At 39.3% G+C, this 25463-nt stretch overlaps 1 protein-coding gene across 3 annotated transcripts in view; it reads left to right on the top strand.

The window, feature by feature from the left end:
* The window catches only part of negr1 (neuronal growth regulator 1), a 148871-nt gene extending 124086 nt beyond the window's left edge, over positions 1-24785 (top strand). For 2 of the 3 annotated variants that reach the window (XM_034881008.1, XM_034881009.1), the window contains one exon: positions 21575-24785. In XM_034881008.1, coding sequence (XP_034736899.1) covers positions 21575-21675 — 101 coding nt within the window. In that variant the 3' untranslated portion in view covers positions 21676-24785. The remainder of the gene's footprint in view (positions 1-21574) is intronic. The other variant, XR_004657845.1, reaches the window with a different exon arrangement.
* The last annotated feature ends 678 nt before the right edge of the window (positions 24786-25463 follow it).

Below are 25463 nucleotides of genomic sequence, written 5' to 3'. Positions count from 1 at the left end.
TGCTCTTGGATGGTTACATACGTGAAGGGCTAATGTAGAAAAAATTACGTTTAGGGATGACAGATTGATAAGCAGACATGCTATTTATGACTGGATGTAACTTTATATGTTTTGCTCTAAAAGTGGCTCTCCTATTGACTTTGTCCTATCAGTGTGACTCTCATGAAAAAAGTAGTGAAGACCACTGCACTAGACGATTGAAAGAAAAGATTAATGATTCCTTGAAGGTTTATGTGTCTCGGTAATACAATGGAGTAGGTCATGAAACACGGAACTTGATGGAACAACCTTTAAGAATTGTTCACTTTTAATCCAGAATGGTGCCCTGCATTTCTCTTCCGCATTTCTGTCTATAGATGTTTTGAAATTAAAAGTCTCACGACTTAAGCAATACCATGTTCTGATTGATTTAGAATGAGATTAGGTTAGGTATGTTTCTTTATTCGAGTTCCAAAGCAAAACATCAAAGAGATTGTCTACCTTATTAAGTATTCTTCCAAAGTCCTCCGAAACTCAAAAGTCACCCACTCAGCTCCCCAAGGCTCAGCGAGCTGGGTTAATCAAATTATTTTAGTGAGCATGTAAAGCTTCTAATCAAAGGATAGCTGCCTAATTTATGTCTGAAATTGGGATAATGTCTTCTTTGGAAGATGACTTCAAACAAGGTTAGGTTTCCACTTGCAATTCTTTATTTTGTTATCTGATGTTGCTACAAGTTGGACCCTAAGGCACATTTTGTTGATATTACACTGTGCAAGGCCTTATCAATAAATAAACAACTTGGCATTTTTTCTCTTAAGTTCTAAATTGATATTCTCTCTTGGCAATCACTTTGTAAATATTAGACTAACTTTTACTGGAAAAGCTCATACGCACATTTAGTCTGTCTTTGAAAGTACGTAATGCACTACTTTGGTGAATAAATCTGCAGCTGACTGTTTTTCAAAATAACTTTGCAACATTTTCTAACTTTGGCCCTACATAATCCATCTTTAGCTTGTGCATTTAAATATAACAACTAATAACTTTTGGACTTTTTGGCCTTGATATCACATTTTCTTCCAAGTTTTCCCTCAGTGGGAATTAATAGTGATAAAAGAGTAACCGATTGAAGGAACATTTTAAATAAAGTTTTCAGATCTGCACCCATTTTGACTGATGCACTCCATTGTGAATAAGAAGCAGCCTCTCTCTGAGCCTGACTATTGGTTGACATCAGCTATTGGCTTGTAATGAAGAAAAAGTGACTTTGACATTCACTGTATATCTTTTTGTTTGAAACAGCGTCTTTACTTTGTTTGTGGGACAATAGTCAACATGGTGTCACATTTAACAAAGGTTCTGTTTCTAGTCATATTTCAACATGAAAGCTTCAACGTCAGAGCTGGTGAAGTGAGAATCTACCTCCCATAATCAGTAATTCACTGCAAATTATTTTTGCATGTTGAACTCAGAGCTCATTTTTCAACAAAAAAAATAGAAAAGCATAAACAATATATATTACAATTTTTTTAGCTGAAAATACTAACAATTAACAGTGAGAGTGTTTATTAGTAGTGGATCATCCTAAATTACACGGTAACCAGGAAAAAGTAAACTATTCACAGAAGTGATTTAAGGAAAAACAATGAATAAAGGTATCTTTGATGAAGATACAGTAATACATTTTTGCTGCCACAGTATGTCCTTAATTTCTATCAGGATTATTCCTGACATTGTGCAGGAGGACACGGATATACAGAGATTAATATTGAATTCCTTGGATGTGATTGAATGGGCTGAATAGGAACAGTCAATCATTACACATCACCAGTTACATCTCATTATTTTCATCTGTTCCTCATTTCTTTTCAAACCAAACTTGTTCATATCCCATATGTTGTCTTTTGAGACATATTTAGCCTAGCAGATAAGCAGTCTCACTCAAGACAGTCAAACCAGGTTTCAGATTTTCAATGTTTTTTTTTCTAATATTGACTGTTCCGAAGCCAGAAGCACAAGCCAGACGTGCTAAAATTCAGTTGCGTCAAGTAGCAATTACAATACAGTCACCAATGTGACTACTGAATGCTCTGGTTTTTGACTCACTCCCAGCTAATGACATTATAAATACACTGCACTTATGAAATATGCAAAAGGATGGAACATCTCCTACTGATTAGCTTGCGTGTGGTTCTTATCTGAGTAGACTGCTACTGTAAATCCTAGAGGACTGAACTACCGTATTTTACTTCTTTGCATTAAACAGAACTGCCTTTCTGTACCCAGCATGCCTGTTGACAGACACACTGAGCTACCTACAGATAATCCTTTTTGGCAGTGTAGTTTCTACCAGCCTTATCATTGATATGGTGGCAAGATCAAGAGCCGTGCAAAACCCGTCCTGCCCCCTCCTTTCGCCACCGCGCCACTACCCTGACTCCTGTCCCGTACAGTTTGTTTTGAGGTGATAAGCTGACCTTCATTTTTCCCGAGCGCTAACTCCCCCAATCATCTCTGAAAGAGCCTGATAAGCAGATGTCATGTCATATATCATAATTGACCCCTATATCCCTGGACGATGTAAACAGAGATGGGTTTTTGTCCTGTGGAACCTAAAGCCTGTGAGCTTTCTGAGTCAAAAACCTGTTGTTACAGTACACAGGTTTAAAGACACACAGGCTGTGCTCAGGAAATAAAGCTGGTGTTTCCTCCTTTTCTCATGTATATTCTAATGAAAAGTAAATAGAAAAGCGAAATTCTCCAGCGACTGCATGTACAAAACTCCTCATAATGCACCAAATTATACAGGATACATCCAGCACTAAGTAAGACCACTAATTATCCTCTTTTATAGAGCTCCTGAGCTTAACAGCATGCTCATCTGAAATATCAAAGTGTGCTGGAGTTTCCAGAGTTCATTTAATTCATCAACAGCATCCATGCCTGGAAATGAAGGCCATTATGTTTGATATAATAAAAGCAAACATTATTATTGCTGTATGATCTTCTGTTTTCTCTCTGTAATTCATTTTAATGAGGAAGAATCAGGGAGGTGTTATTTTTGCTATTTGTCTGATTGGTGCCCGGTTGTATGTCTGATATTAGTCATTACGGGTTAGGTTCTCTTTTGCCGTGCCTGGGCTTTTTATTACAGTTCCAAAAAAAAACATTCTGAGTACTAATACTGATTAGTTAAATGTGGGAGGCACCAAAACTGAAACAGATTTAGGGTTTAACTGTGAAGGGAAGGGTGCTTTTAAACAAAGTGATGTCTCTTTCTCCTTATTTGCTTTGGTTAATTAATTGTGAAACACTTAAGAAGATATGCTTCATAAAAGGAAACTTATTTTAAAAGCCCTGGAAACAGAAATTAATATTGATTGTTCAATAATTGCAAAACAAAAAAAGTATGACAGACCAGTATCTCAAGGCATTGCATCTATTTTGAATGATTTGCACCTCTCAATGTAAGTCTAATGGCAACATTCAGCACCAGTGCAAGAAAGAGAAGTTGGTATGCTTATTGAACTGACCTTCTTGTGTGTCATAAGGTGTAGACATCCAGACTAATTAAAATCCAAATATTAAGTGGCCAATGCTTACATTCCTCGAGGTGACATATTTGATGCTAGAAAATTGACTAGCCAACAAACATCATATTTATCTTACTGGTATATAATTTAGAAATACCACAACTCAGTGATTAGACTAAGACTCAACTATTAGACTTAATACATTTTACTAAAATTATCCAACTTATACATTTTTTATTTATTTATAGTGTTTATTGATCCCCAGTGGGGAAATAACAATTTACACCCTGATAGCAATCATTACACACAGGCCTGAAATACACACACACATGCTCAGGACCTATTCATGCGCAAATGGAGAGATGTCAGAGTGACTGGGCTGCCAGTGCTGGACGGGTGCCCTGAGCGGTTGGGGAGTACGGTGCTTTGCTCAAGGGCACCTGGCAGTGCCAAGAAGGTGAACTGGCATCTTTCCAGCTACCAATTTACACTCCATACTTTTGGTTTGTATGGAGACTTGAACCAGCAACCCTCCAGTTTCCAACCCAACTCGCTTTGGACTGAGCTACTGCCACCCCTCGAGAATAGAATAGAATAGAATAGAATAGACTTGACTAGAAACACAAAATCTACTCATAGGCAATGCCTTCTGAGGGCTCAAATGAGTGGATTGCTCGCTTACTTCCTTGTTCAGGTCAGGTATTTCTAGTGCAGTACCATAACCGGTCAATAGGGGTAACCAAAGTTTGATAACTACAAATGAACTTACTCTTACTCTTGTACTTAAAGGGCTTATTATGCTCAATTTTTCACGTTCATAATTGGGCTTTAAGGTTATATTAGAATAGGTTTACATGGTTTAAAAAGATACCAACTTTTTGTTTGTTGTACTGCACATTGCTGCAGCTCCTCTTTACACCCTGTGTGTTGAGCTCTCTGTTTTAGTTACCAAGTGAGGCATCTCTCTTCTCTTCCATCTTTGTTGAGAGTCATACATTTGCAGTAGCTATGTAAGGACTGCTACCTAGTCAGACGCAGATTAGGAGGGTGTGCCACCCTAGCAGCTAGGCGAGCATTATAACATGTGACACACGTTGGTCACTGAGGTAAAGGCAGGAATACAATAGAGCTTTGAGCAGTTTGTGAACAGTGTTGTCTGTTGGAAATGGTAAGGGCCTTTGGGGTTCTCCTTTGGCTTTTTAACTTTGTATACCTATAAAATGCACAACAAATATATATATATAACACAATAAAGGAAAGGGAAAAAGCAATAAAAGCATAATCTGAGCACTAGTGAACTGAAGTTGGAGAAAGCAAGGAATTTTAAAACATTGACATTGGACAATAAAAAAATCTTTGCTCTTAAACATTTTTTGGGTTTTGCAGAAGCATCCAATATTGATATTCTTATAAGGTGCAGAGTTGGGACGGATAGTCAGTCTGGCTCAACAGATTACATTCCCAGCATTAAAGAAAAATAGATAGATAGATAGATAGATAGATAGATAGATAGATAGTGTAGCTAGAGCATACTCCATCGCTGATACAGCGCTGTGGAGATGGCAATGAGGGAATAGGACGCATATTACAGAATGAGCTGAAGCACCTAAATATTGCCATACAGTCTGTACTCATGCTAAACACTTTGAAGTGTTGGGATAATGTCCGTTTGAGGATTCCGGCCGCTTTAGCAGTAATACATTTAATGTCTATTAGCATGTTCTGTCATTTCTCAGATTCCAGCATTTGCAGCACATGTTGGACTTCCACAAAAGCCCACTTACCTCTCCTCCCTCCAGTTTGTGCTACATAAACAGGTTGTTATGCGAATTTCATGGGCTAGCTTTCGCTCTTCTTCTCTGCCCCCCCACAAAGACTCATTTTCAGGGTTGCTTTTCCCCTTTTTGACAGTCTCAGATGTAAAAAACCTGTACTGCCTATGCCCCCCTTTCAATCAGCACATTATTCTACTTACCGCACATATCTCTCTGCCTCTCTGTTTTCAGCTCTATTTGCTCCCAAATGCACCGCTCTCACCTCTCTACCTCTGATTATCTCTCCCACTTTGCATCTCCTCAGGAGTGTCGGCCATTAAATGCAAACCTGGTCATGCTGTCAGTCCCGCGCATACAAAAAGGAAACACAGCGGAGGACACAGAAACCGTAATAACTGCTTTCAGAAGAACAAAAAAACTATTACACAGACTTCACTTTTTTCTCTGCTCATCTTCCATGGATATTTCTCAGTATTTGTGAGGATAATATTGGTGGTGGGTATTAAAACTGAGACCTGTCTGAGCCTTTTTAAATTGTGCCAAAGAATCTCCGTTCTTTTATATGTTTATTCCCACCTCTTACAGTATTTGAGCTCTTGTTACCGGGAGTTCTTTTATCCCTGTCGCTGTCACTTATATTCTGCATCTACTGCTGCACCCAGAAGATCAAAGCACATTATGCAATGTAGCACTTTCAGGTCTGTGACATCCTTCCCCTGTTTTGATCTTGTATTTACAACTGTTTCTCAAAACCTGCATTCTTACACCTGAATTTAAAGTTGTGGAAAATAAGAAGAGAAGTCACTGTTAACGGGACAAGAAAAGTGTTTTTTTGTCAATTCAAATCTTTTTCCAACTTTAATTGGCTCTCTCGCCACAGCAGTCAGGGCGATTAATAAGATGATTCAGTTGGAAAGATGAGTTTTGGTGCTCCCGAAAACAGACTCAGGACTCTGCAGTTGCTGTATGAGAGCTGGAGCAGAAAATGGATAGTCATTTCCTTTTATGGCCATGAAAGGCTGCTGTAGAGATCCAGTCTTGGTCTATAATTGAGACACTAGGGTATATTCTTTTTTTGGACAGACTAATGGTTAGTGCATTAAGGAGGATGATTGAAGAAAGCAACACACTTACAGTAGAGGCTGTGGTAAATCAGAAAAGATGGCTTTTTGGCCAACTTGTAGATTGCAGTGAATTCACACTGTGCAGTGCTTTAGGTCTTCCTTCGCTCTCATCTCTGGTGAGAGCTCTCTTCAGCAGAGTTAAATTGGTGTAATTTTGAGGCAAAAAAAGAGAAAACTTTTAGTGGTAATGGAGAGAAGGCTTTGGACATGTTGCCATTGCCCTCGGAAATACAGTAAATGCACTCTTCAAGCATCGTGCAGTTGTTAAGCGGCTCATCTCTGCATCACTCTCGGGTTTTGTATTCAGCTCATGAGGGATGAGGAGCTAAGGCAGTAGCTTTCATTAAGACGTCAGCTGGACTGCATATTCAAAGACCTGCAATTTCAAGGGGCATAGTCCTGCCATTTCTTACAAAGCCTCACAACAGTATTCCTTTTTTGGACTGTATCTTCGTTTTCTATTTTTATAAGGATTCACATTTTAATAATTAGATTATTGTTAGTTTTAGTGTTGTTCTGGTTAGTTAAATTTTAGTCACATTTATTTGTGAATTTTTAAATTGGTTATGTCATCTCAGAATTCCTATGCTACACCCATTTTATTTCTATGGCTACACCTGTCACCATGTTTGATGTATACAGTTACCATGGTTACATGTGTTAGGTTAGCAGATTATAACTTGTTTATACCAGTATGTAATCCTCACAGTGCCATTGTCAACATGCAGCAAAACAGTTGAGTCAATAGTAAATACAGTTCATCCTAATACTATTTCCTATAGTTGACCTTCTACCGTCACAGAATCTGTCAGGTCACAGACTTTGATGCAACACAGACTACATCTCTGTCGTTCCTGCTCACTTAGTGCTGCTACCTGAGCTCTCCACTGCATGCATTGTACTGTATTCACTCATATGTTCACTAAAATACTATCAACATTCTTGGTTTAGCTTAAGATCAACAGCGAAAACATCCAATAACATTAGACCATGCCTTGAGCAAACAACGCTGTGGTTGACTGCCGAAATAAATGCATGATTCCCACGGACGGCTTATAAACATGAACAATTTGTTGTGAACATTTAGTTGAAGAAATTAACACTGCCTCCCAATACTGTGATATTATTGTGTACACTTAGCATTTATTACGCAGTTTCTGTCAGCCAGCTCGCATTTCCAACAATTTCCTACAAGCTTCATTTAGGACTTTGGGTGTCAGGCCTGGGCAGCTTGTTGTGTGGTTTCATATATATTCATTTATGACAGCTGGCTGCCAACAGATTACTGGTATGGTATGTGATTGTGCCAGGGGGCTTGAGTATTGCTTGCCAACTATTCTGATAAAACTTAAAACACAGGACTTCTACCAACCCATGTCTTCTTCCCATGTATTTGAACCTTAGAAGGACGAGGTTCCTATATGTCACTCCGTGATAAGTGTTGGGAATTACATAGTAATTAGTTTACCCATTCTAAACAAACACTGCCTGACACTGACAGTGGGAGATGCCTAAAGTGTATCTACTGACTCTAAAAGCAACCTCTGCTAAACCCTTGCCTGCCAGTCATGCACTAAAATTATTACTTTAGAATGGGTTTCACTTGTATAAATCAAAGATACAGACATAATGAAATAGAGATGTGTTTAAGCTGCTGGTTTATTGTAAAAGTCTGTTGCTGAATCATTTTCTTCCCTTCTTAATTCTGCAACCAGATTAGTGACACAGAGGTTTGTCTAGTGTTTCAGATGTACTGTACATCTTCACAGTATATAATATACACATACAGTAAATTAGTTGTAGCAAAAATTATATTTGATCCATATTATTACTACATTGTACGTGTTATAAATCGTTACAACGTTTTTTGTACTACTTATAAACTAATTATACATGCTAAATAGGACTAAGAGTGGATTGAACAAGTCAAAATAATAATGTAACAGCGTAAATGCTATAAATAATTCGGAGATTCTCAATGGGATATTATTTTAGGAGGTGTATTGGAAATGGCTCAAGTAACTTTTGGATAAAAGTGTAGTGACTTTTCTGAGGAAATATCCAAATAGTTTTATGTTTGTGTTAGTTACAGAGTTTATTTTTGTTTACCCTGATTGCCAAGACTTGGGAAACCATTTCCAAAAGCCAAACGTCCTGCTTACTTGTTACTTGTTACAAACTTAATTGTTCTCTGTGTGATTTGTATATATTTCTGTGAGATTCTATTTTTGTTTAGTTTTTTTCTTTCGTACATATATGTAGTCCTATAACAAAGTATACATTCATGACAGCCTTACAGCATACATATCTTGAAAGGCCGGGTTGTCTTGAGCTTATACAATCATTATTACACAATGAAATCAGGCAATTATTGGGGAAATATTCGGGAAATATTGGGGAAAATTGCTAACGGCACAACTCGCACTGCATTCTGTCGTCATTTTGTATGTAAGATCATAGTGAAGCAAAATGTGATAGGAGTCTTGTTCTTAAGTAGGATTTTCTTCACTTTCCTATCTTTGTCCATAGAGAGATTTCTAAAAGAGTCATGTGGACTTCCTGCACTTGTGTCACCTTCAAAAACACTGTGCTATTGATTATGTGGTTCTATACGCTTTGTCCTTATGGCACAGAAAAGATTTCTGTCTACCGTCTTTTAAAAATCACACCCCAGACACCTTCCCTTCTTTCTTTTCTTAAATTCTTTCCTTACTTCTTTTGTCAAGTTTGATGTCTTCAGTGTCGCCCCTCCGCCCTCTCAGGATGAACTCTGTGCTCGGTGCAGAAACACTGTTGTTTTACTCTGGCAGACAATTATCTTGAGACGCCAGGACAGCGAGAGCTGCTCTTCACTACAATATCCCCCTAACCTTAAATCAGTCCACACTGCCCATCACCCACTAAGTGACACCAACACAAACACCGAATCACGCTAACACACACTGGTACCCCTAAAGCATTTATACTCTCTTTTCATTTCTCTTGTATTTATGCTATTAAAGCTGTGTGAACTTGCACTAAAGTGCATCTAACACACACACCACTTCAATCACTGTCATTAGCCTCAGGAAAAACCTCTCAATCAGCCCAACAACAGATGACAGTATCTACAATAAACCACGCATTAAAAGCTGAGCATATGCATCGCCTCTCTCTCTGTTTCCCGCTCCTCACAATTTTTCCAAATCCTTTTATTGACAAACCACACCTTGAAGACCTTGGAGGTTTTTAAATGCTGTTAGAAAAGGTCATGACATTCAGAAATGGCATTCTCTTTGGGGAAATGGCTTGGATGTCTGGCCGTTAAATAAGGTTAGTTCTATCAGCTCGATTTCCGAGGTATTTGGCGTCCTCTGGATTGCTCAAGAGTGGCTAGCTCTTCACTAATACTAAAGGCTCTCAGTGCAAGATGGAGTTGTTGCACCATATGTGATACACACCTAGAGGCTAATAAAAAGTGCAGAACATGCTCACACACATGCAACACACATACATGCCGAGTATCTACCCATTTGGTGGTGGTAGCATGTGTGTGTGGTGTGCATTAGTGTTGGATGGCTTGAGAGTTGTTGCTGATAGTTAATGATTCATGTCCTAATGCACACGATCATGCACACGCACAAACACTTTTTATGCATCCTACCTAGCTCAATGCTATCTCAGTTATCTGCTCCCCTCCTCAGTTTTTCTCATGCACTTGAGGAATTGAAATGCAAGTGCTTCAGGGTAAAGCCTTGAAGGCCTTAAAAAGAAACCATTAACCCTTTAGTATTCCCCTGGCCTCGCAGATGATGGATTATTCAAGGATTTGACAAGGATCCACTCTTTTTACATTCACTAATAATGAAGAAAGGTCAATAAACACGCTGAGAGATGCCTTTGGCAAAATAATCTCGGGACCCAATACACCAAAGCGCTATTGGCCTCTGAAGTGACAAACGGACCTTTTTTAATCCAAGTCCCCCCCTTCCTACTGAATAACTGTAACAATTTTGAAACAATCAATGGGCTGAACCCCTCACAAGCCAAATTCCTGTCACCATTGACACTGTTAATTAGCACTGAAGAATCCCAGGCGCTTTTGTCTGAGCACATTTGAAAGGAGACGTGCAGATTAGACCATTTTGCTTTACATTTGTTGTTCCTAATACCATCTAGGATGGAGAGATATTAGTGATGCTTGCTTCTATATATCTGGCACTAAATTGGATTTTTTTGTGTCTTTTGCTTGTTTGACATTAACTGATATGGGTTTTGAGATGACCAAACCCCCCCTTCTTTGTTTCAAATCCGACCAAACCAGACAAAGAAGGGTTGATAAGAAACCCGAAAATAAACTATATATTCAGTCAATGAATTAAACAACATCCCTCCATAAAGTGTTGCATCTAAAGTATTGTATCTAAAACCTAATCTATCTTTTTCCTCTGCTGCATTGTTGTCCAAAAACTATTAAAAACACATAAATGAGCCAAATCGTTACACTGGGAAGAATGTTCCTTCATTACAATGAATGTGGGCACTGCAGGTTTTATTTTAGTCAATCCCACATACGCCATGCTGCTGCCATAAATACTCATAGGAGCACCAAATATGTTTACTCCTTTTTGAATAAAGTTTGCTCAAATTTACATGGAGGACATTTTTTAACTTTTTTTAAAATAAAACAAATCAAAAAAGTATATTAGTGAGCCAGTATAATAGATTTACGTTTTTAGTAGAAACCAATGGGGTTGGGGCTGCGTGCCACAGACAGGATGGGAAAGGATTGAGAAATAAACCATTACATTGTTAGATTTGGTCGTTTCATTTGACTGTAACAATAATGTAAAATATTGCCAGCCGTATATAATTTACACCTGAAGACATTCTTACACCTGAAGTCACCCTTCAGATTGACTAATGTTGTTTTCAAGGTGAAAAATCATTCTATTTCAATGCACATGTAGCTGAACACTGTTGGACTGAAACGAGACAGTTGCCATGAATCATGCATGGAGAACATGTTCAAATTAATGGTTATTTGTTACCTTGCACAATCTGTGCTGAAACACTCACTGCAAGTCTGCAATTAAATCTAGGAAAGTGTTTCTTTTAAACTGATTGTGTGTTGACATCATATTTCTAGCTTTTTTTCCAGAATGCTATTCGTGTTGCTTAGATACAATTACATTCTTAATCAGAATTTTTTTTAATAATAAAAGTAGTCTTGATGAAAAAGTGCAGATTCAATTAATTGTGGTTCACTTTTTTCACATACATTATACAGGACACATTAGCAATGATAGAGGAGCAGAGTGATTGCATTATGTTTCTTACAAATAAATTGCTGGTGGAACTTTGATCATTATTTTCCAGACAGATGGCATTAGCTCCTTTTTTATGGATACTCTGTGACCCTTTACATTTTGCCATAATTGCCTTTAATGGTATGAATGCATTATAATTGAGCTGACATTTCCCCTACTGACGTTCACTGTCACAAGAGCAATGAGTCAACCTGATGAACAAAACTGTATGTAAATGTGAATCCATCTGCTCTGTTTTCGGTTTCAAAAGGAGTAGTGTGTGTTTTACCAGACGTATTGATATTTGCTGCTCCGGGTACCCAGCTGAGTTGAACCAGGGGTCAATCCACCGGTCCAATTTGTCGGTAAACGCAGACTTATTCCCCTCAGTTATTCCAGTCAATAATGTTTGACCTCATGTAAAAAGCAGAAACACAAAGGCAGAGAGAGTGGTACTCACAGACTTGGGAGCTGCAGTCACTAACCGCAGTCTCACATCAAAGGGAAAAAGCATGTGTCACCATCATCAGTTCTGGTATTTATGCAACCATGAAAGTTGCATATTGATAGTGTCAGTGTGGCAGGGAGGATAAGCCTACAAAGGGAAGGCTAAAGTGAATTTCGAGTGGGGGTGATGTGGAGTCGCGGATAAGAGTTAAGGGCTTTTTTTAGGATCTGACACATTTCAGTGTGAGGTGATATTGTCTGCCTTACCCTAACATCCATACGTTCATTGACATTGTACAGAGTGCACATAACTCAGCACTTCCAAACAGTGGCCTAATGCCTGGAACACACTCAAATTGAGTGTGTCACACTTAATTTTCAAATGTACCCAATGTTTTTTATTTGGCAGCATTTTGTGATGCATCAAACCACCTTGACTTGTCTATCCTTAAACTGTTTTGATTTTTGGAAGCATTTAAAAAGCAGCCAGACCCGAGAAGTTGAGCTTAGCCACACTTGCGTAGAGAGGTATTGCCTCAGCCCAGTGGTGGAAAGTTACATCAGTCCAATTTGACGGGACATACTGGACTTTGTACTCCACAACATTTCTAAGATTTGTTTCGGATATTTTAAATTTAAAAAAATAAATAAATAAGCTTATGAAATATAATGCATTATATTGCAAGATTAAACCAGTGACTCCCACCTCTTTGGCCTAGCCTTTGAAAAAAAACAGTGTCATGTTTGGGCTGAGTTTTGTCTAAAAGCTATTTTACATATGTATATATACTTTCTATGTATAATATAATACATTGTTATTGATTGAACTAGGTTAAAATCAATTCCACCATCCATTTACATTATTAAAATGTCGAGATGCTCAAAAGTCTCTGAGCCAAAGTCCAAATCAAGTCTTTTGTGCTTATAATGAGTGTTGTATCACCTTCTTTGTTCCATCCAGACAACTCAGAACACTGTATAGCTATTTATAAGTAAATCAAAGCATGACGTGTTATTATGACTCCTATATCATATAGTATCAGCTTTTTTTAGTTGTTTGGTATATAATCGGTGTAAACCAACTATTGCAATATGACAAAAAAACTTCACCTTCAAGTTAATAACTGTTTTGCCTTGTAATATTAATATACAATACCGACAAAATATTGAGGTATTTAGGATTTCAGGAAAATATTTCTTAAAGTCTCGCAAACGACATTAGGAGTTTACCTCCGTAGGTCGTAGCTAAAGCTGGGAATCAAACTAACGTTATAGCCAATGCTGAGCTTAACATGTTTGCTAACCTAACAGGGTGCATTTTCAGGCTTCTGATTAAATGAGGTGTGGTTGAGCCAAACTCCTTTCTACTATTTATTTGCATCCAGCGATTCTTTTGTTTGGGCCTTGTTGTCTAAAGATTTAAGTCAAAGCTTCTGATGGACTTCACAGCAGCTGCTGGTGCAGTCAACATGTTGGTTGTCCTCTCTCACGTGTAGCCGTGCGCAGTAGATATGTTATGTACTACCTATTTATGTAGGTTAGATGTTACGCTGGGAGGAGAATATGATTCTGCTGATCGTCTAATGATGCTCATTAGACGTTTTTCCCGCATCTCGAGTCTTTTGAGAACGAATCTCAAGCAAGTCACTGCATGTGTCCAAGTCTCAAACTCGAGTCCCCATCTCTGATTTTGTCATCGTCTGTGTTATTTGTAGAACTGTATAAAAGAGGCCTACCCATCGTAACGTAAATCAGAACTTCAGTAAGACGGCCCTTCATGTTTCAGTCCTCCCGTCTGCAGTGATCCCACAGAAATGTCGGATGAAATACGATCTTCAGATTAAAGGCATCTGTCATTAATTTTTAGGATTTTTTAATGCAGCCCATCTCCAGGACAGCAGACGGAGGATATTATGAATTAATTAACAGCACCACAATTAGTATTCAAGTTTCAGTATAAAAAGGGTTTGAGTTCTTTCCAGACTGCAACGTCCCAAAGCTACCTTAAAAAGAGTAATTTAAATAGCATTAGCACACCATTTGGGGTTTTGTTTTTTATTGTCCATGAAGATGCAGCATACATTGTAGCACGAGATGCTGGAAAGTTAGAAATGCTTATACTTAGTTCTGATACCTTAAAAAAATTAATTACTTCACAGATTCAAAGTGTGTGAATCAGAAAGGAAGGTATTCACACATATAGACCAGTTCGGTATTGTGCATGTGTTCCCGTGCCTGAACTGCTGTATGAAATACCCCGCTGAATCAATGGTGCTAACTTCAGGACTCTATAGCTTTTATCTGAGCCTCCCGCAGGCAGTCAGCAACAAGGTGGGGAGTAGAGACTGGAGTGCATTCCCTGCCTCAGGTTCTGTCTTGGCGTAATAAAGAAATATTTCATGTGTGACACTCATACAGCCTATGGGCGTACACTATCTAAAGCAGACTTTGAGCTAGTAATAATTAACGTAAACATATGGTGTGTGCCTCCATTGAATTGTGCCTCTCCCCCACGCAGCCTTAGTCTTATACAGCACCTCAGCTAGAAATAATCCACTGCGCATGCTAATCACTTGGCAATTGATCTGGCCCTTTTTGGTCTAACAATTTCTGTAAACCACTGAATTGATCTGAGAGAAATCCATTAACAGCTCAGGGTAAGTAAATAAGAACAAAAATATGGATTATTATGTGTACAGTATGACCATCTGAGCAAATTCTGGCTGCAGCTTGTCTATTTGTACAAAGACGCTCAGCGTGAGCAAATTCCAGTCAGGTTCAACAAGCCCCAGGTGAACTGTGATAACCAGGCAGTCAGCAGTGATAAAGTTATCTTATATCCATCAAGAGGAAAATGCACTTAACCCTCAACATTCAGGCCTGCTGTGTTATCAGCACCATAATGGAAATTGATAAAAGAGAGCTGTCTTATCATAATCCTACATACATAACAGCAGGGAATTACTATTTTAGGGAGCTATGGGCGAAATAGCCGAGCGAAACTCAGAGGGCAGGAAGAGTGTTGCCTCCCGGTTGGAGATCAGATGCTATCGGGCTGTATTGATGAAGCAGCTCATGGAGATGCAAGTAGTCTAGGTTTGTCGTCAGACATTTCTCATAACTGGCCAGACTGTCGCTGTCATGAGAGGGGCGCAGTAGCTAAGCAACGGCTGACTCAGCAAAATCCTTGGGCCTGCAGCAGGACCTGCACAGAAATAAAACCCTGATAAGCATTAAAAAGTGAGGAAGAGACGGGGGCATTGGGAGTTATTAGAGATAGTGGGAGTAAGAGACCCAAATATGAGACGGAGATTATTATAGAGACAGGAAGAGCAAGAGAGAGAGAAAGGAAAACTAGGACTGCATGAATTTGCTTGATGTTGACTCCATTTGTTTGTGTCCCTGTGCATTTTATTAAGCCTCTAACATTAAACAGATTTAGCGGGAGCAGCCAAAGTCATGGAGTAATTATGCTTTTGGAAATGCTGTGATTAAAAACGCACGCTAAATCAATCCACTCTGTATTGCTTTTTTTTTGTTTATTCCCAGAATGTGCTGATGTGGATTTACCCTCTACATTTAGAAAAGAGTAAAAAACAAACCTACAAGGGAAATTCATAAAACATTTGAAAAATTGAGATTTATCCATTAGGTGTGCATATAAAGTACATCATTTGCAAGCTCGTTGATTTCCTGCATACAGCATGTCCTTGAATTGATAGGTGCAATAAACATACGTGTAGGTCACTCTGAATTCTGGATGCCAGACTCATAACTTTAGTATTCAGTTCAAATAATAGTACACTTTCTGTCTAAAAATGAGGAGGAAAGAGGGACTGTAAAAGTGAGAAGTCGATCAATAATGAAAAGGAACAGTATCCGTGTGGAGGACACTGTAAATGTCTTTTCCGTCAGGATTCTTTCCTCCAGCTCACACTGTGCTGAGGGCTCTCTTATGTGTCCAGATACCCCACAGAGACGTTGATTAAGTCAAGCTGAAGGCCAAAGCCTGCCTGCAATCGAGAGCTCCCAGCTCACTCAGTAAGCTATCAGGTGACCCGTCTCTCTTACTCATTCACTCTCCAGTTAGATAGTGATGCTATGAGGAGCATTTAGAGGCTGGGCTCCAGCCCTAAAAACATTCTGCTGGGTGTTGATAACCAGCAGGTACCAAGAGGTGGAGGAAAGAAGGATGGCAGTGGAGGGATGGGCTGAGGATATGGCAGTACTGGGAGGCGGAGGAGGGTAAATGATCTCTGAAGGCCACCTTATTAATGGAGGCTTTTCATTACTAGCGCTAATGCAAATGATTGGTGGAGCTAATGAGCTCCAAGGTCCGTGGGAAAGAGGGCTCTGTGGAGCAGCAGTGTGTGATGATCATAGCAGGAGACGAAGGTGATGAGTTTTGAACATCATACTGTATCTGGTCATGATGAACATTTGGCCTGTACAAGAACAGGAGGAATAGAGAGAGCAATGGATGAATGAACTGATGGGTCGGCGAGTCAATTGTGCAGCAACTCAATATGGCAGTCTGCTACAGGCAAGAGGGCACAAGATGAGTGGCTGAGGGGACAAGCGTATTTCACTGTCAGTGGTTTGTAGTGAGGTAAAGCATGGAAAATGTCTTTGACACCTTCCGTAAAGAACTTGCACACTCTCGTTGTGTGAGCATTTAAAAAACGATGGAGTGCAGCACACTCTTTGAAAGTGCTACATCCCCTCATCAAATGTGATGAGAGTTGCGTGATATTCCATTTATACTATTTACCAAACACCAGTGCAGTTTCCCCCAGGGAAAAAAAGACTGCTTTTACTTTGTGCTGTTATGTGTTAAAGATAGCCTTGGTGGTGGCTGTGAACCTTGCATGTAGAGGGATTTAGCCCGATTTACAGCATGGTGTGTACAGGATCAGTTTTGGCTCAGGAGTGTCTCATGTGGGCTCTCTCAGGGGTGCTGTGGGGGAGAGGACCAGAAGCCACTGATTGATGGTCAAGGACACTGAACCCCACCCCCAAACCACCACCACCACCACCCCCACCCCTTGCTCAGAAGAGCCCATCTCTGAAGCTGTGTCCCCGGGGGGATTGGGATGCTGCCTGGCTGGCTGCGGTCCGTGCACCACTCGTGACAGCCTGCTTCGAGAAAACGACCAAAGACTCAAGGGATGCGCTAAACGACGAATGAATGAATTGGAGACTTAATCCAACGCAAAAACATGGCATATTCAGTTTTATTCTCCTCGCTTCTTGCATTTTCAGGTGTACGTATAAAACTTAACGCAAGACTGACAATTTCTGAATGGAGCTCAAACCTTCCAAATCCAGCATGTGTAATGGTTGAAGGGCTGACAAGAGGAAGGGAAGGGAGCTCACGCTATTACTTCATGAATGATGATGTTCCAGTGAATTACAGTGCAGTGCATAACACTCAAGATGGTACTCAAAACAAACCCCGCATTGAGTGTCACTGTTGCATATTTCAGTATGATTCATTATCTGTGTCAACAGTGACTGAGGTTCAGGGCCTTAGCATTTGTTGTGCATATGATATGTGGGTGACAAAACTGCTGTCGATGGAGATTTGGGTGGGAAGGGAGAGAGTGAGAGTGAGAGTGGATAATACTCCCTGCACACTATTTAAAGCTGATGGCTTCAGTCCAGAATCAGAGGAGAGAAGCAGGGATTGTTATTTTCATATGGCTCTGGCTAGAGCTGGGGAGGCTTTAGTTTTTCATTTCAATTCGGTTGCAAACAGTAATTGAAGCGTATCGCTTTCATCTCCACTTATCTCCTACACTCTTCTCCCTTTGGAGCGCTGCTTGTCTTCCCGGCGTTTGTGCATCTTGACACTGTTGGTTTCTCTATGATGTATTGTCTGGGATGGTGTTACTTCATTGTAGCTCATTGCTGATGAGCAACAATGAAGCCCCCCTTTCGTTCTCTCCTGTCCGCTGCTGCTGCTGCCTTGCTCTCACACTCCTTTCAATCCCTGTCTTCTTTCCCAGCTCTCTCTTCTTTTGATTTCCCCTTCTTCTCCCTCGTATCTGTCTTTTTTTTTGCGCCCCCTTTCTGTCTTTCTATTCCCTTCATGTTAATAAGCAGAGTAATTGTGTTGCAGGCAGTTCCTGGTTGGGAAGTTAATTAAAATGGCAAGTTACAACCCACACAGTCAAAACAATAGAGGCCCCCACAATGACACAGACAGATATTAAACAAGACCAAAATCCAACACTGTGAGAAGGCAGGGACCCAAAACACAGACTAGTTCACTAAACTTCACTTAACACTTCCCTTCCTGAAGTACTGAGGGGTTTATTGTTATGCTCTCCAGTCCAGTCAACACAAGTCATGACGAGATCCAATAATTACCTTCTAAAGCTCCCTGAACTGCTGCATGAAAAGCAGCAGTATACAAGATATTAATGCGATTACTGCAGCATTTACTGAGCCAAGAACTACACTGACACTGATTAGAGGAGAAACTGAAGAAGGGAAATAGTGACATCTGCTTATTCCCCACCCACCGTGCACACACACAACCCAAATGATTTTGCTAGCGTGGTAAGTACAATGCAGTGCACTCAGGCTCCAGCAACAGTGGGCCGGCTGAGCAGGACATGAGCTGTTGCTATGGTAACCATTTCTCAGCTCGTTCTCACAGCCCAGGAAAACTGTGTCATTATCCTGTAATTTGGATAGGGAGAGAGAGAGTGAGAGACAAAGAGAGAGAGAGAGAGGAGGATTACAAAGAGAGAATGAGGTAGAAAGGGGAGACAAAGATAGGAAGCAGAGACAAGGAGAAAGAACAGGGACTACAGTTCACACATGCCAGCCATGCATCTAACACACATCATCCAAATTTGCACCTATTTGTGTTCCTCTATCCACCACTTTTCATTTTTTTCTCCCTTTCCCCTCTGTCAGCGGAGCTATAGTTTTCACTCTAATAGGTAAACAACTTCAGTGCCGACAAATAATGCTTGGAAATATCAGGTAAAAGCAGTGCCATGTCAGGTGATAATAGGATATGTCTTTTTTTTTCCTCGTCCCTACCATCTCCTGTGAAAATTGTTTCCCACAAGCTATTATGTTGGGGAAAAAAGATCAATCCCTGCATCATTGTATTCATTTTAACACACCAACAGCTATATGCCAATCTAATGACAACCAGTGCAGGGTTGTTATTGAATAAATACCTTGGCCACAAAAATAACTGCACAGTGGGATAACAATCCCCTTGTGTATGTAACTCTTACTTTATAAATACACTAAGAAAAGCAACCGGCTTGTCTTTATACTGTATGTTCATGACTGCATCTGCGTGTATACAGTATGTGTTGTTTTTTTTGTTGCTCAGTGTGTTTGTGCAACGTGAGGTCCACATCAGAGGAGTTGTTACATTGTGAGCTAATTACAATTGCCGTGTAAATAGAGGCACCCTGCTGATATGGGCTGTACGCCACATGATTTCCCTTGGTAGAGCAGAGCCTGCTTGCACTGCCACGCTGTGTGTGTGTGTGTGTGTGAGTGTGTGTGCGTGCGTGCGTGCGTGCGTGCGCGCGTGCGTGTGCATGTGTGTGTTAGTGAGTGAGTGACCATGATGTAAGTGTATGTGTGTGCTAAGGGAGGGTATGTTTTGTAACCTGTAAGGTGTACTTTATTGAGCTACAAACTAAAAGAGTGTGTCTGTGTCGAGGAGGCAGAGTAGCCACTCCAAATGAAAGACTGCCCTCTCCCTCTCTGTCCTCCTGACGCAGCTCTCCAGAGAGACCTGTTCATATTACTGTGGCTCGCTGTCTGCTGGTCAGAGAAACACAAACAGCACAAAACAAAGCCTTCGATAAGAATGTGAAGAAGAAGACCTTGTGTCGCCCTTATTTATTCTCCTTTCTCCACTGATGGCTTTTTTTGTACCAATATAGAAGAGGGAAAGTCATTTGACAACCCACTGGAAAAATATGAGATGGAAGAAAAGGGTTTTAGAATATGTTAGAATCTAAAGCAACAAAGACATTCCACATTTAATTGAGCACTGCACTTTGTACAATTTAATTTGAGGAACTTACTTTAGTTTTTTATTTAATGCTGCTTTAGCGCCTGCACACCCACACAGGTGTTTTCAACCTCATTAGACCTCTGGTCAGGTTAAATCTATGCAAAACTCTTCTATATTTTACAAAAAAAGCAAAGATTAGAGAATATTCCAAAGAATGATCCCATTGAACACAATTTATGTTGCAGAATTGTATTTGTTTCTTTGCTTTCCTACCCCAGTACCACACATCATGTTTATATAATGGTATACAAAGTTTTATCCATAGTTATTGATTCTCACTCATTTTTTTATTCATTTTGATCATTATTTTTCTGTCTGTGTAGGAACACTTGTTTTAGTTACGCTAAACATGACTTGATTAATCATCTCATGACCCTTCATTTGTATCCTGTGACCATTTGGAGGGGCCTGGACCACTGGACTTAACTACCTAACTGTATATAAAGTAGTTACAACATACTTCACGTCAACCAGCTACAACATTAGTTTTCTGTACAGTGAACCCTCGTTTATCACGGGCGTTACGTTCTAAGAAGAACCCGTGATAGGGGAAATCCGTGAACTAGTAACCTTCATTTTTTTACAATTATTATACGATGAAATACTCCATAATACATTGAAACCAAAGAACAAAACCTTTTCACAGGCCCAAGCAATTGTTTAACAAATAAAAGTACTGTAAAAACGTTTTTTTTTTACAAATAACTACTGTACTGTAAAATAATAATATTAATCATCGATACGAACTGAAAGCTTCAAATGTCGGAGATCAGCACCGCCCCCCGCCCCACCGCGACCAGAGTCATTGGATTAGAACTGGAGAAAATGAAAAATCCAAAGTACAGTAGGAAAACTAGTGACTCCCGTGTATTTCACTGCTCTTCTGACTGAGCCGCTGCATCCTGACTCCGCTCTGTAGCGGGTTTTTTCTTCTAAAGCCGGGGTGCAGGTGTGTTTTTTTGAGAGAAGAACATATTTATCGGTAGTAGTTGTTGTCGCTCTTTTTTCTTCTGGGCAAAAATCTGTGAAGCAGTGAGACCGTGAAAGGTGAACCGCAATAGAGCGAGGGTTCACTGTATACGCTTTGGTACATCCGTATCAACAATCTCATAATGCCATTAAGGTGTTGGTACTTTAAAATAAGCACAGGATCTGAGAACATCTTCCACCACTGTTTAGACTATACATTGTCACCATTGTTGTGAGGTATAGGTTTCTCTTAGAAATGGAGAAACCAACTCCAAACTATAGTAATTGCAGTTTGTACAGTCTCACTTGAAAACACCATAACAGGCTGACTGTGGGTTTACAAATGGTAAGAGTGCAATCACAAATAATCAGAGCTTCTCTTGTTTTGTGCCCACAGCACCCAACACTGCACCCTATGGGAGCACAGGAAGTGCGCACGTCCCGCTGGCCTGCCGATACCTGGTCCTGGCTCTCTCCTCCTTCATCAGCGTGTACTAGCAGAGGCCAAGCCAGACACAATGACTGTCGAGAGCATTTATGAATCATTTTTGACATTGCTAAAGGCTGGAATCCAATGTGGTACAGTTTGTTGAAAAGCCGTGATGGGGAAAATAATCAGAGTTACTTTGTGTGAGGAAATTTTCTTTTCTTTTTTTTCTTTTCTTTTTGGGGAAATCTCTGTCATGTAAATACTATGATGTTTTTTATTATTATTATTATTATTATTATTATCATTAGTATTATTTTCTCTTTTCCGATTGATTGACCACCTTCTTGCTCCCCCCCACCCTACCTCCAATCATATCAAGAACCTAAACATCCCAAATGAGTTACTTTCATGCCTCTTCTTCTTCTCTTTGAGGCGATGGCGCAAAATGGCCATTTTTTTACATGGCTAAATTGGCCATGACTGGAATGGCTAAGCCATTGTGCCAAGTCTCTCAGTACACATAATTACCATACCAATGTTGTATTGAATGTATTATGGGTTGTTGAACAAAGGAAAGACATTTCAATTCCTAACAATACAAATTCTGATTGAGTGTGCGCAAAAATACAGAAAAAAATACAGACAAAAAAAATCAAAAGATCAAAAAAGGCGGGGCTTTTTCAGGACATGTATTGTCATGATGACTCAATAGATGGATGGACAGTGTTAAAGGTGTGCTTTGTTGTATTCTGAAATGGGTCCTTCAGTTACTATGCCTGACAGATTTGATCAGGCAGCCGTCAAAGTAGCAAAGTATACTGTATTGTATCTTGATATTTTAACATAGTGTAGGCTTTTGTTTTAAAGTGGGACCAGCTTTTCTCATTCCACCAAGAACATTAACACAGTTCATGACTTTGTACAGTATGAAGGGAGGAACATCGCTGCCCTATGTTTACATTTTTTTGACAATTTAAACACTACAGTATATACTCCATACTTTTTTGAATCTGCATACAGAATGTGAATGTCACAACCAGTTGTTGCAGTTGAGAAGAAAAATCAGAGCCCAATTTCAACTGTTGTGAGCTTTTCTTCTAAAGATGCAGTTCTTTGAAACATGCCACCTCCAGTGGGCGTCTGAGCAGAGCGTTGTGTACCTACTGATCATCGACTGGCTGAAAACCCACAGCTGCACACTGTAAGTTGCTTGACATTTCTGGCTTCAACATTTCTCTGGAAAAGCAACATTCTTCAGCAAGGTATTTTATTCCTCTGTTTTTCGTTACAGATCATTAACAAAAAATAATAGATATAAATATATTACCGTGTCTTCTACAGTAAATATATCTACATTTTTGCAACAATTTACAGATAAAGAACATCCAGAGAGCCAAAGGTCATGTATCCTAAGATTTCTGGCGAATACACCAATATACATCATCATCCAAAAAAAAGTACAACAGAGAAACCGGCTCTGCCTCAATATGACTCCTTCTCATGCTAATTATGAGAAACAGAACACAAACTAAAGCTTATGAACATCCTCATCACTACAAACATGGCCTAAGGTGCTAACAGCTCCTCCAAGATAAGAGTCCATTTTATTCAAACAGCTGATCAGTGTCCACAGGGCCAGTGAATGTCCAGCAGAGAATCAATTAAACCATGAGGTCGTTTAATAGAAGAAGATGTGGCTTTTTAGTTCACTGAAATCAACCATATCAAGGCTCAAAAACAATGTAATCGTAAGCTTTTACTTTTAACAAGACAGTCATGGCATATTCATCCTCAAGTATCTTCAATTCATGGTGTAAACAGAGATACTGTACTGTAATGCCTTAATAGTACCATAGACATTAAATGAACCTCCTTTAGAAGGACACTTCCAGAAACTCTCATTAAGATACAACTCATTTGTTTGACACATTACTCCTTAGTGAATGTTCATAAACCAGTAGCTGACTTATCTTCCTAATTCGGCATTATATTCAGTGCAAACTAAACTTCTCAACTTCTCATGCAGGTATTTTCAAATAAGCCAGTTGCATCTGATAGAAATGCAGTATTTGTCGTACAGGTTGACATGTTTGCAGGTCTTGTTTGGATTTGGAGTTTGTTATTTTTTGCCTTGCGATCGAGGGACTAACAGTTCACGCAGTATTTTCAGCTGAACTTGTAACAGCAAACCTATAGAGAAATAGCCATCACAGTTAAAAGACTTAAAGCACAAACACTCTTATTACTTTTTCTGTTTCGTGGTGATTTGTTTTAAAGGTCTGCTAAACATTTTTTTTATTTTATTGTTTGTACTGAAATTGTAATCAGCTTGTTTTACAAATTATGAAAATACTGCACCATATGATCTTGTTTAAATGTTAAGGTATAATGAAAATGGGTCAGAACTATATTTATTCTCTTCCTTTATGAAAACAATGTATAAAAATTACATTTGAAACATGTAAAACTGGATATGTGACATTTATTTGAATGAGGCACAGTATGGCATAGTTTATAATGTTGTCGGGTTGATTTAGATGCCATAACTGATGTTGATTTTTTGTCGGACGAGTACATTAAAAAAGAACAATGTTTGCAATTAAATTACCTACTTTTTGAAACAGAGAGGGTGTGAACCAATATAACAGTATTATAGAACAGAATCAATGTGTGTATATTTGGAGAAAATAGGATACCTTTTGATCTTTAGAGCCAGTGTGTAGTCATAGTTTTCACACACTTGCGTGTTTGACAATGTGCAGAGAGTATGGTTGTGCTGCATGTCAAAGTTAACCTGTGTTTTTGAGGTGGCCATTTTACAGATATTCATACTTTTTATGAAGAACCTGTTTTTTCCAAAAAAACATTTGGTTCTTAAACCTGGTCTAAAAATGCATACCACCTATGGACCAGCCAGCTATGTTTGTTTGTGATTTATTTGAATCAACTTTTGCTGATAAACTAAAACAACTGCTATTCAGAGACATAATGATTATTGTGGCACTTTGGTGATGGCCTGAAGTTATGTTGGCTGCTTGTCTAAGCAGTCAAAACCATGCTAGTGTTCATACATATGAAATGTACTGGATGTTGATTCTTTTTTTAATAATAGTATTAACAAGTCCCTTTTATCGAATCCCTATTATTTGCAATAAAAGTCTTCATGTTCCAATATAAACCCACATCTGAGTTAATGAGCACTCAAAGTGGTTGTCGTTATCACTGGGACAGGGTTTCAACCATAGCACGCCGTTGCAACGGTGTCCTCCCTAAAATATAAACCGTCTCGACACTACTTTCTCCCTGCGTTGTTTTGTTGTCTCCCTTAAAATCCAGGGCAGAATCAATGCTGTTACCAGGGTTGCAATTTGTAGATAAGCTGTATCAACATTTTACTTTGTGATGTAATTCAACTACGAAATGAATTGTTGGCTGTTAGCGAGTAGACATGTAGTGTTCTGCCAAATATGGTCAATACATAATCTTACTTTTTGCCAACTGTACACATCAAACTCCAGCCCAATACGTATCTATACTAAATATGTGATTTATCAGATTTTTGTCACTATTACCAAAAGTAGACCACTACACAGTAGTCAGCACTTAATTTATTTCCACTTTTAATGACGTTGAAAAAAAGTTACAAAAGTCCCAGTGTGGCTACATATCACAACTGAATGTGAGCTACATTCAGTTTGTCTGGTTTGTAGATACAGATGAAAGTTCCTTGAAGTTGACTTCAAGCAAACTACTGCTTTGCCAGTGGCACAGTTGAACCCTGGTGAAACAACACTGCTGGGACTGTTCCCCAGGCTTGAGAGGCGTGAGGGAACTATCAGTCTGTTTGTACAGTGTA

This window comes from Etheostoma cragini, chromosome 9 (genome assembly GCF_013103735.1).
Source record: "Etheostoma cragini isolate CJK2018 chromosome 9, CSU_Ecrag_1.0, whole genome shotgun sequence".
Classification (NCBI taxonomy): domain Eukaryota; kingdom Metazoa; phylum Chordata; class Actinopteri; order Perciformes; family Percidae; genus Etheostoma; species Etheostoma cragini.
This window is presented reverse-complemented; position numbering and strand designations above follow the sequence as displayed.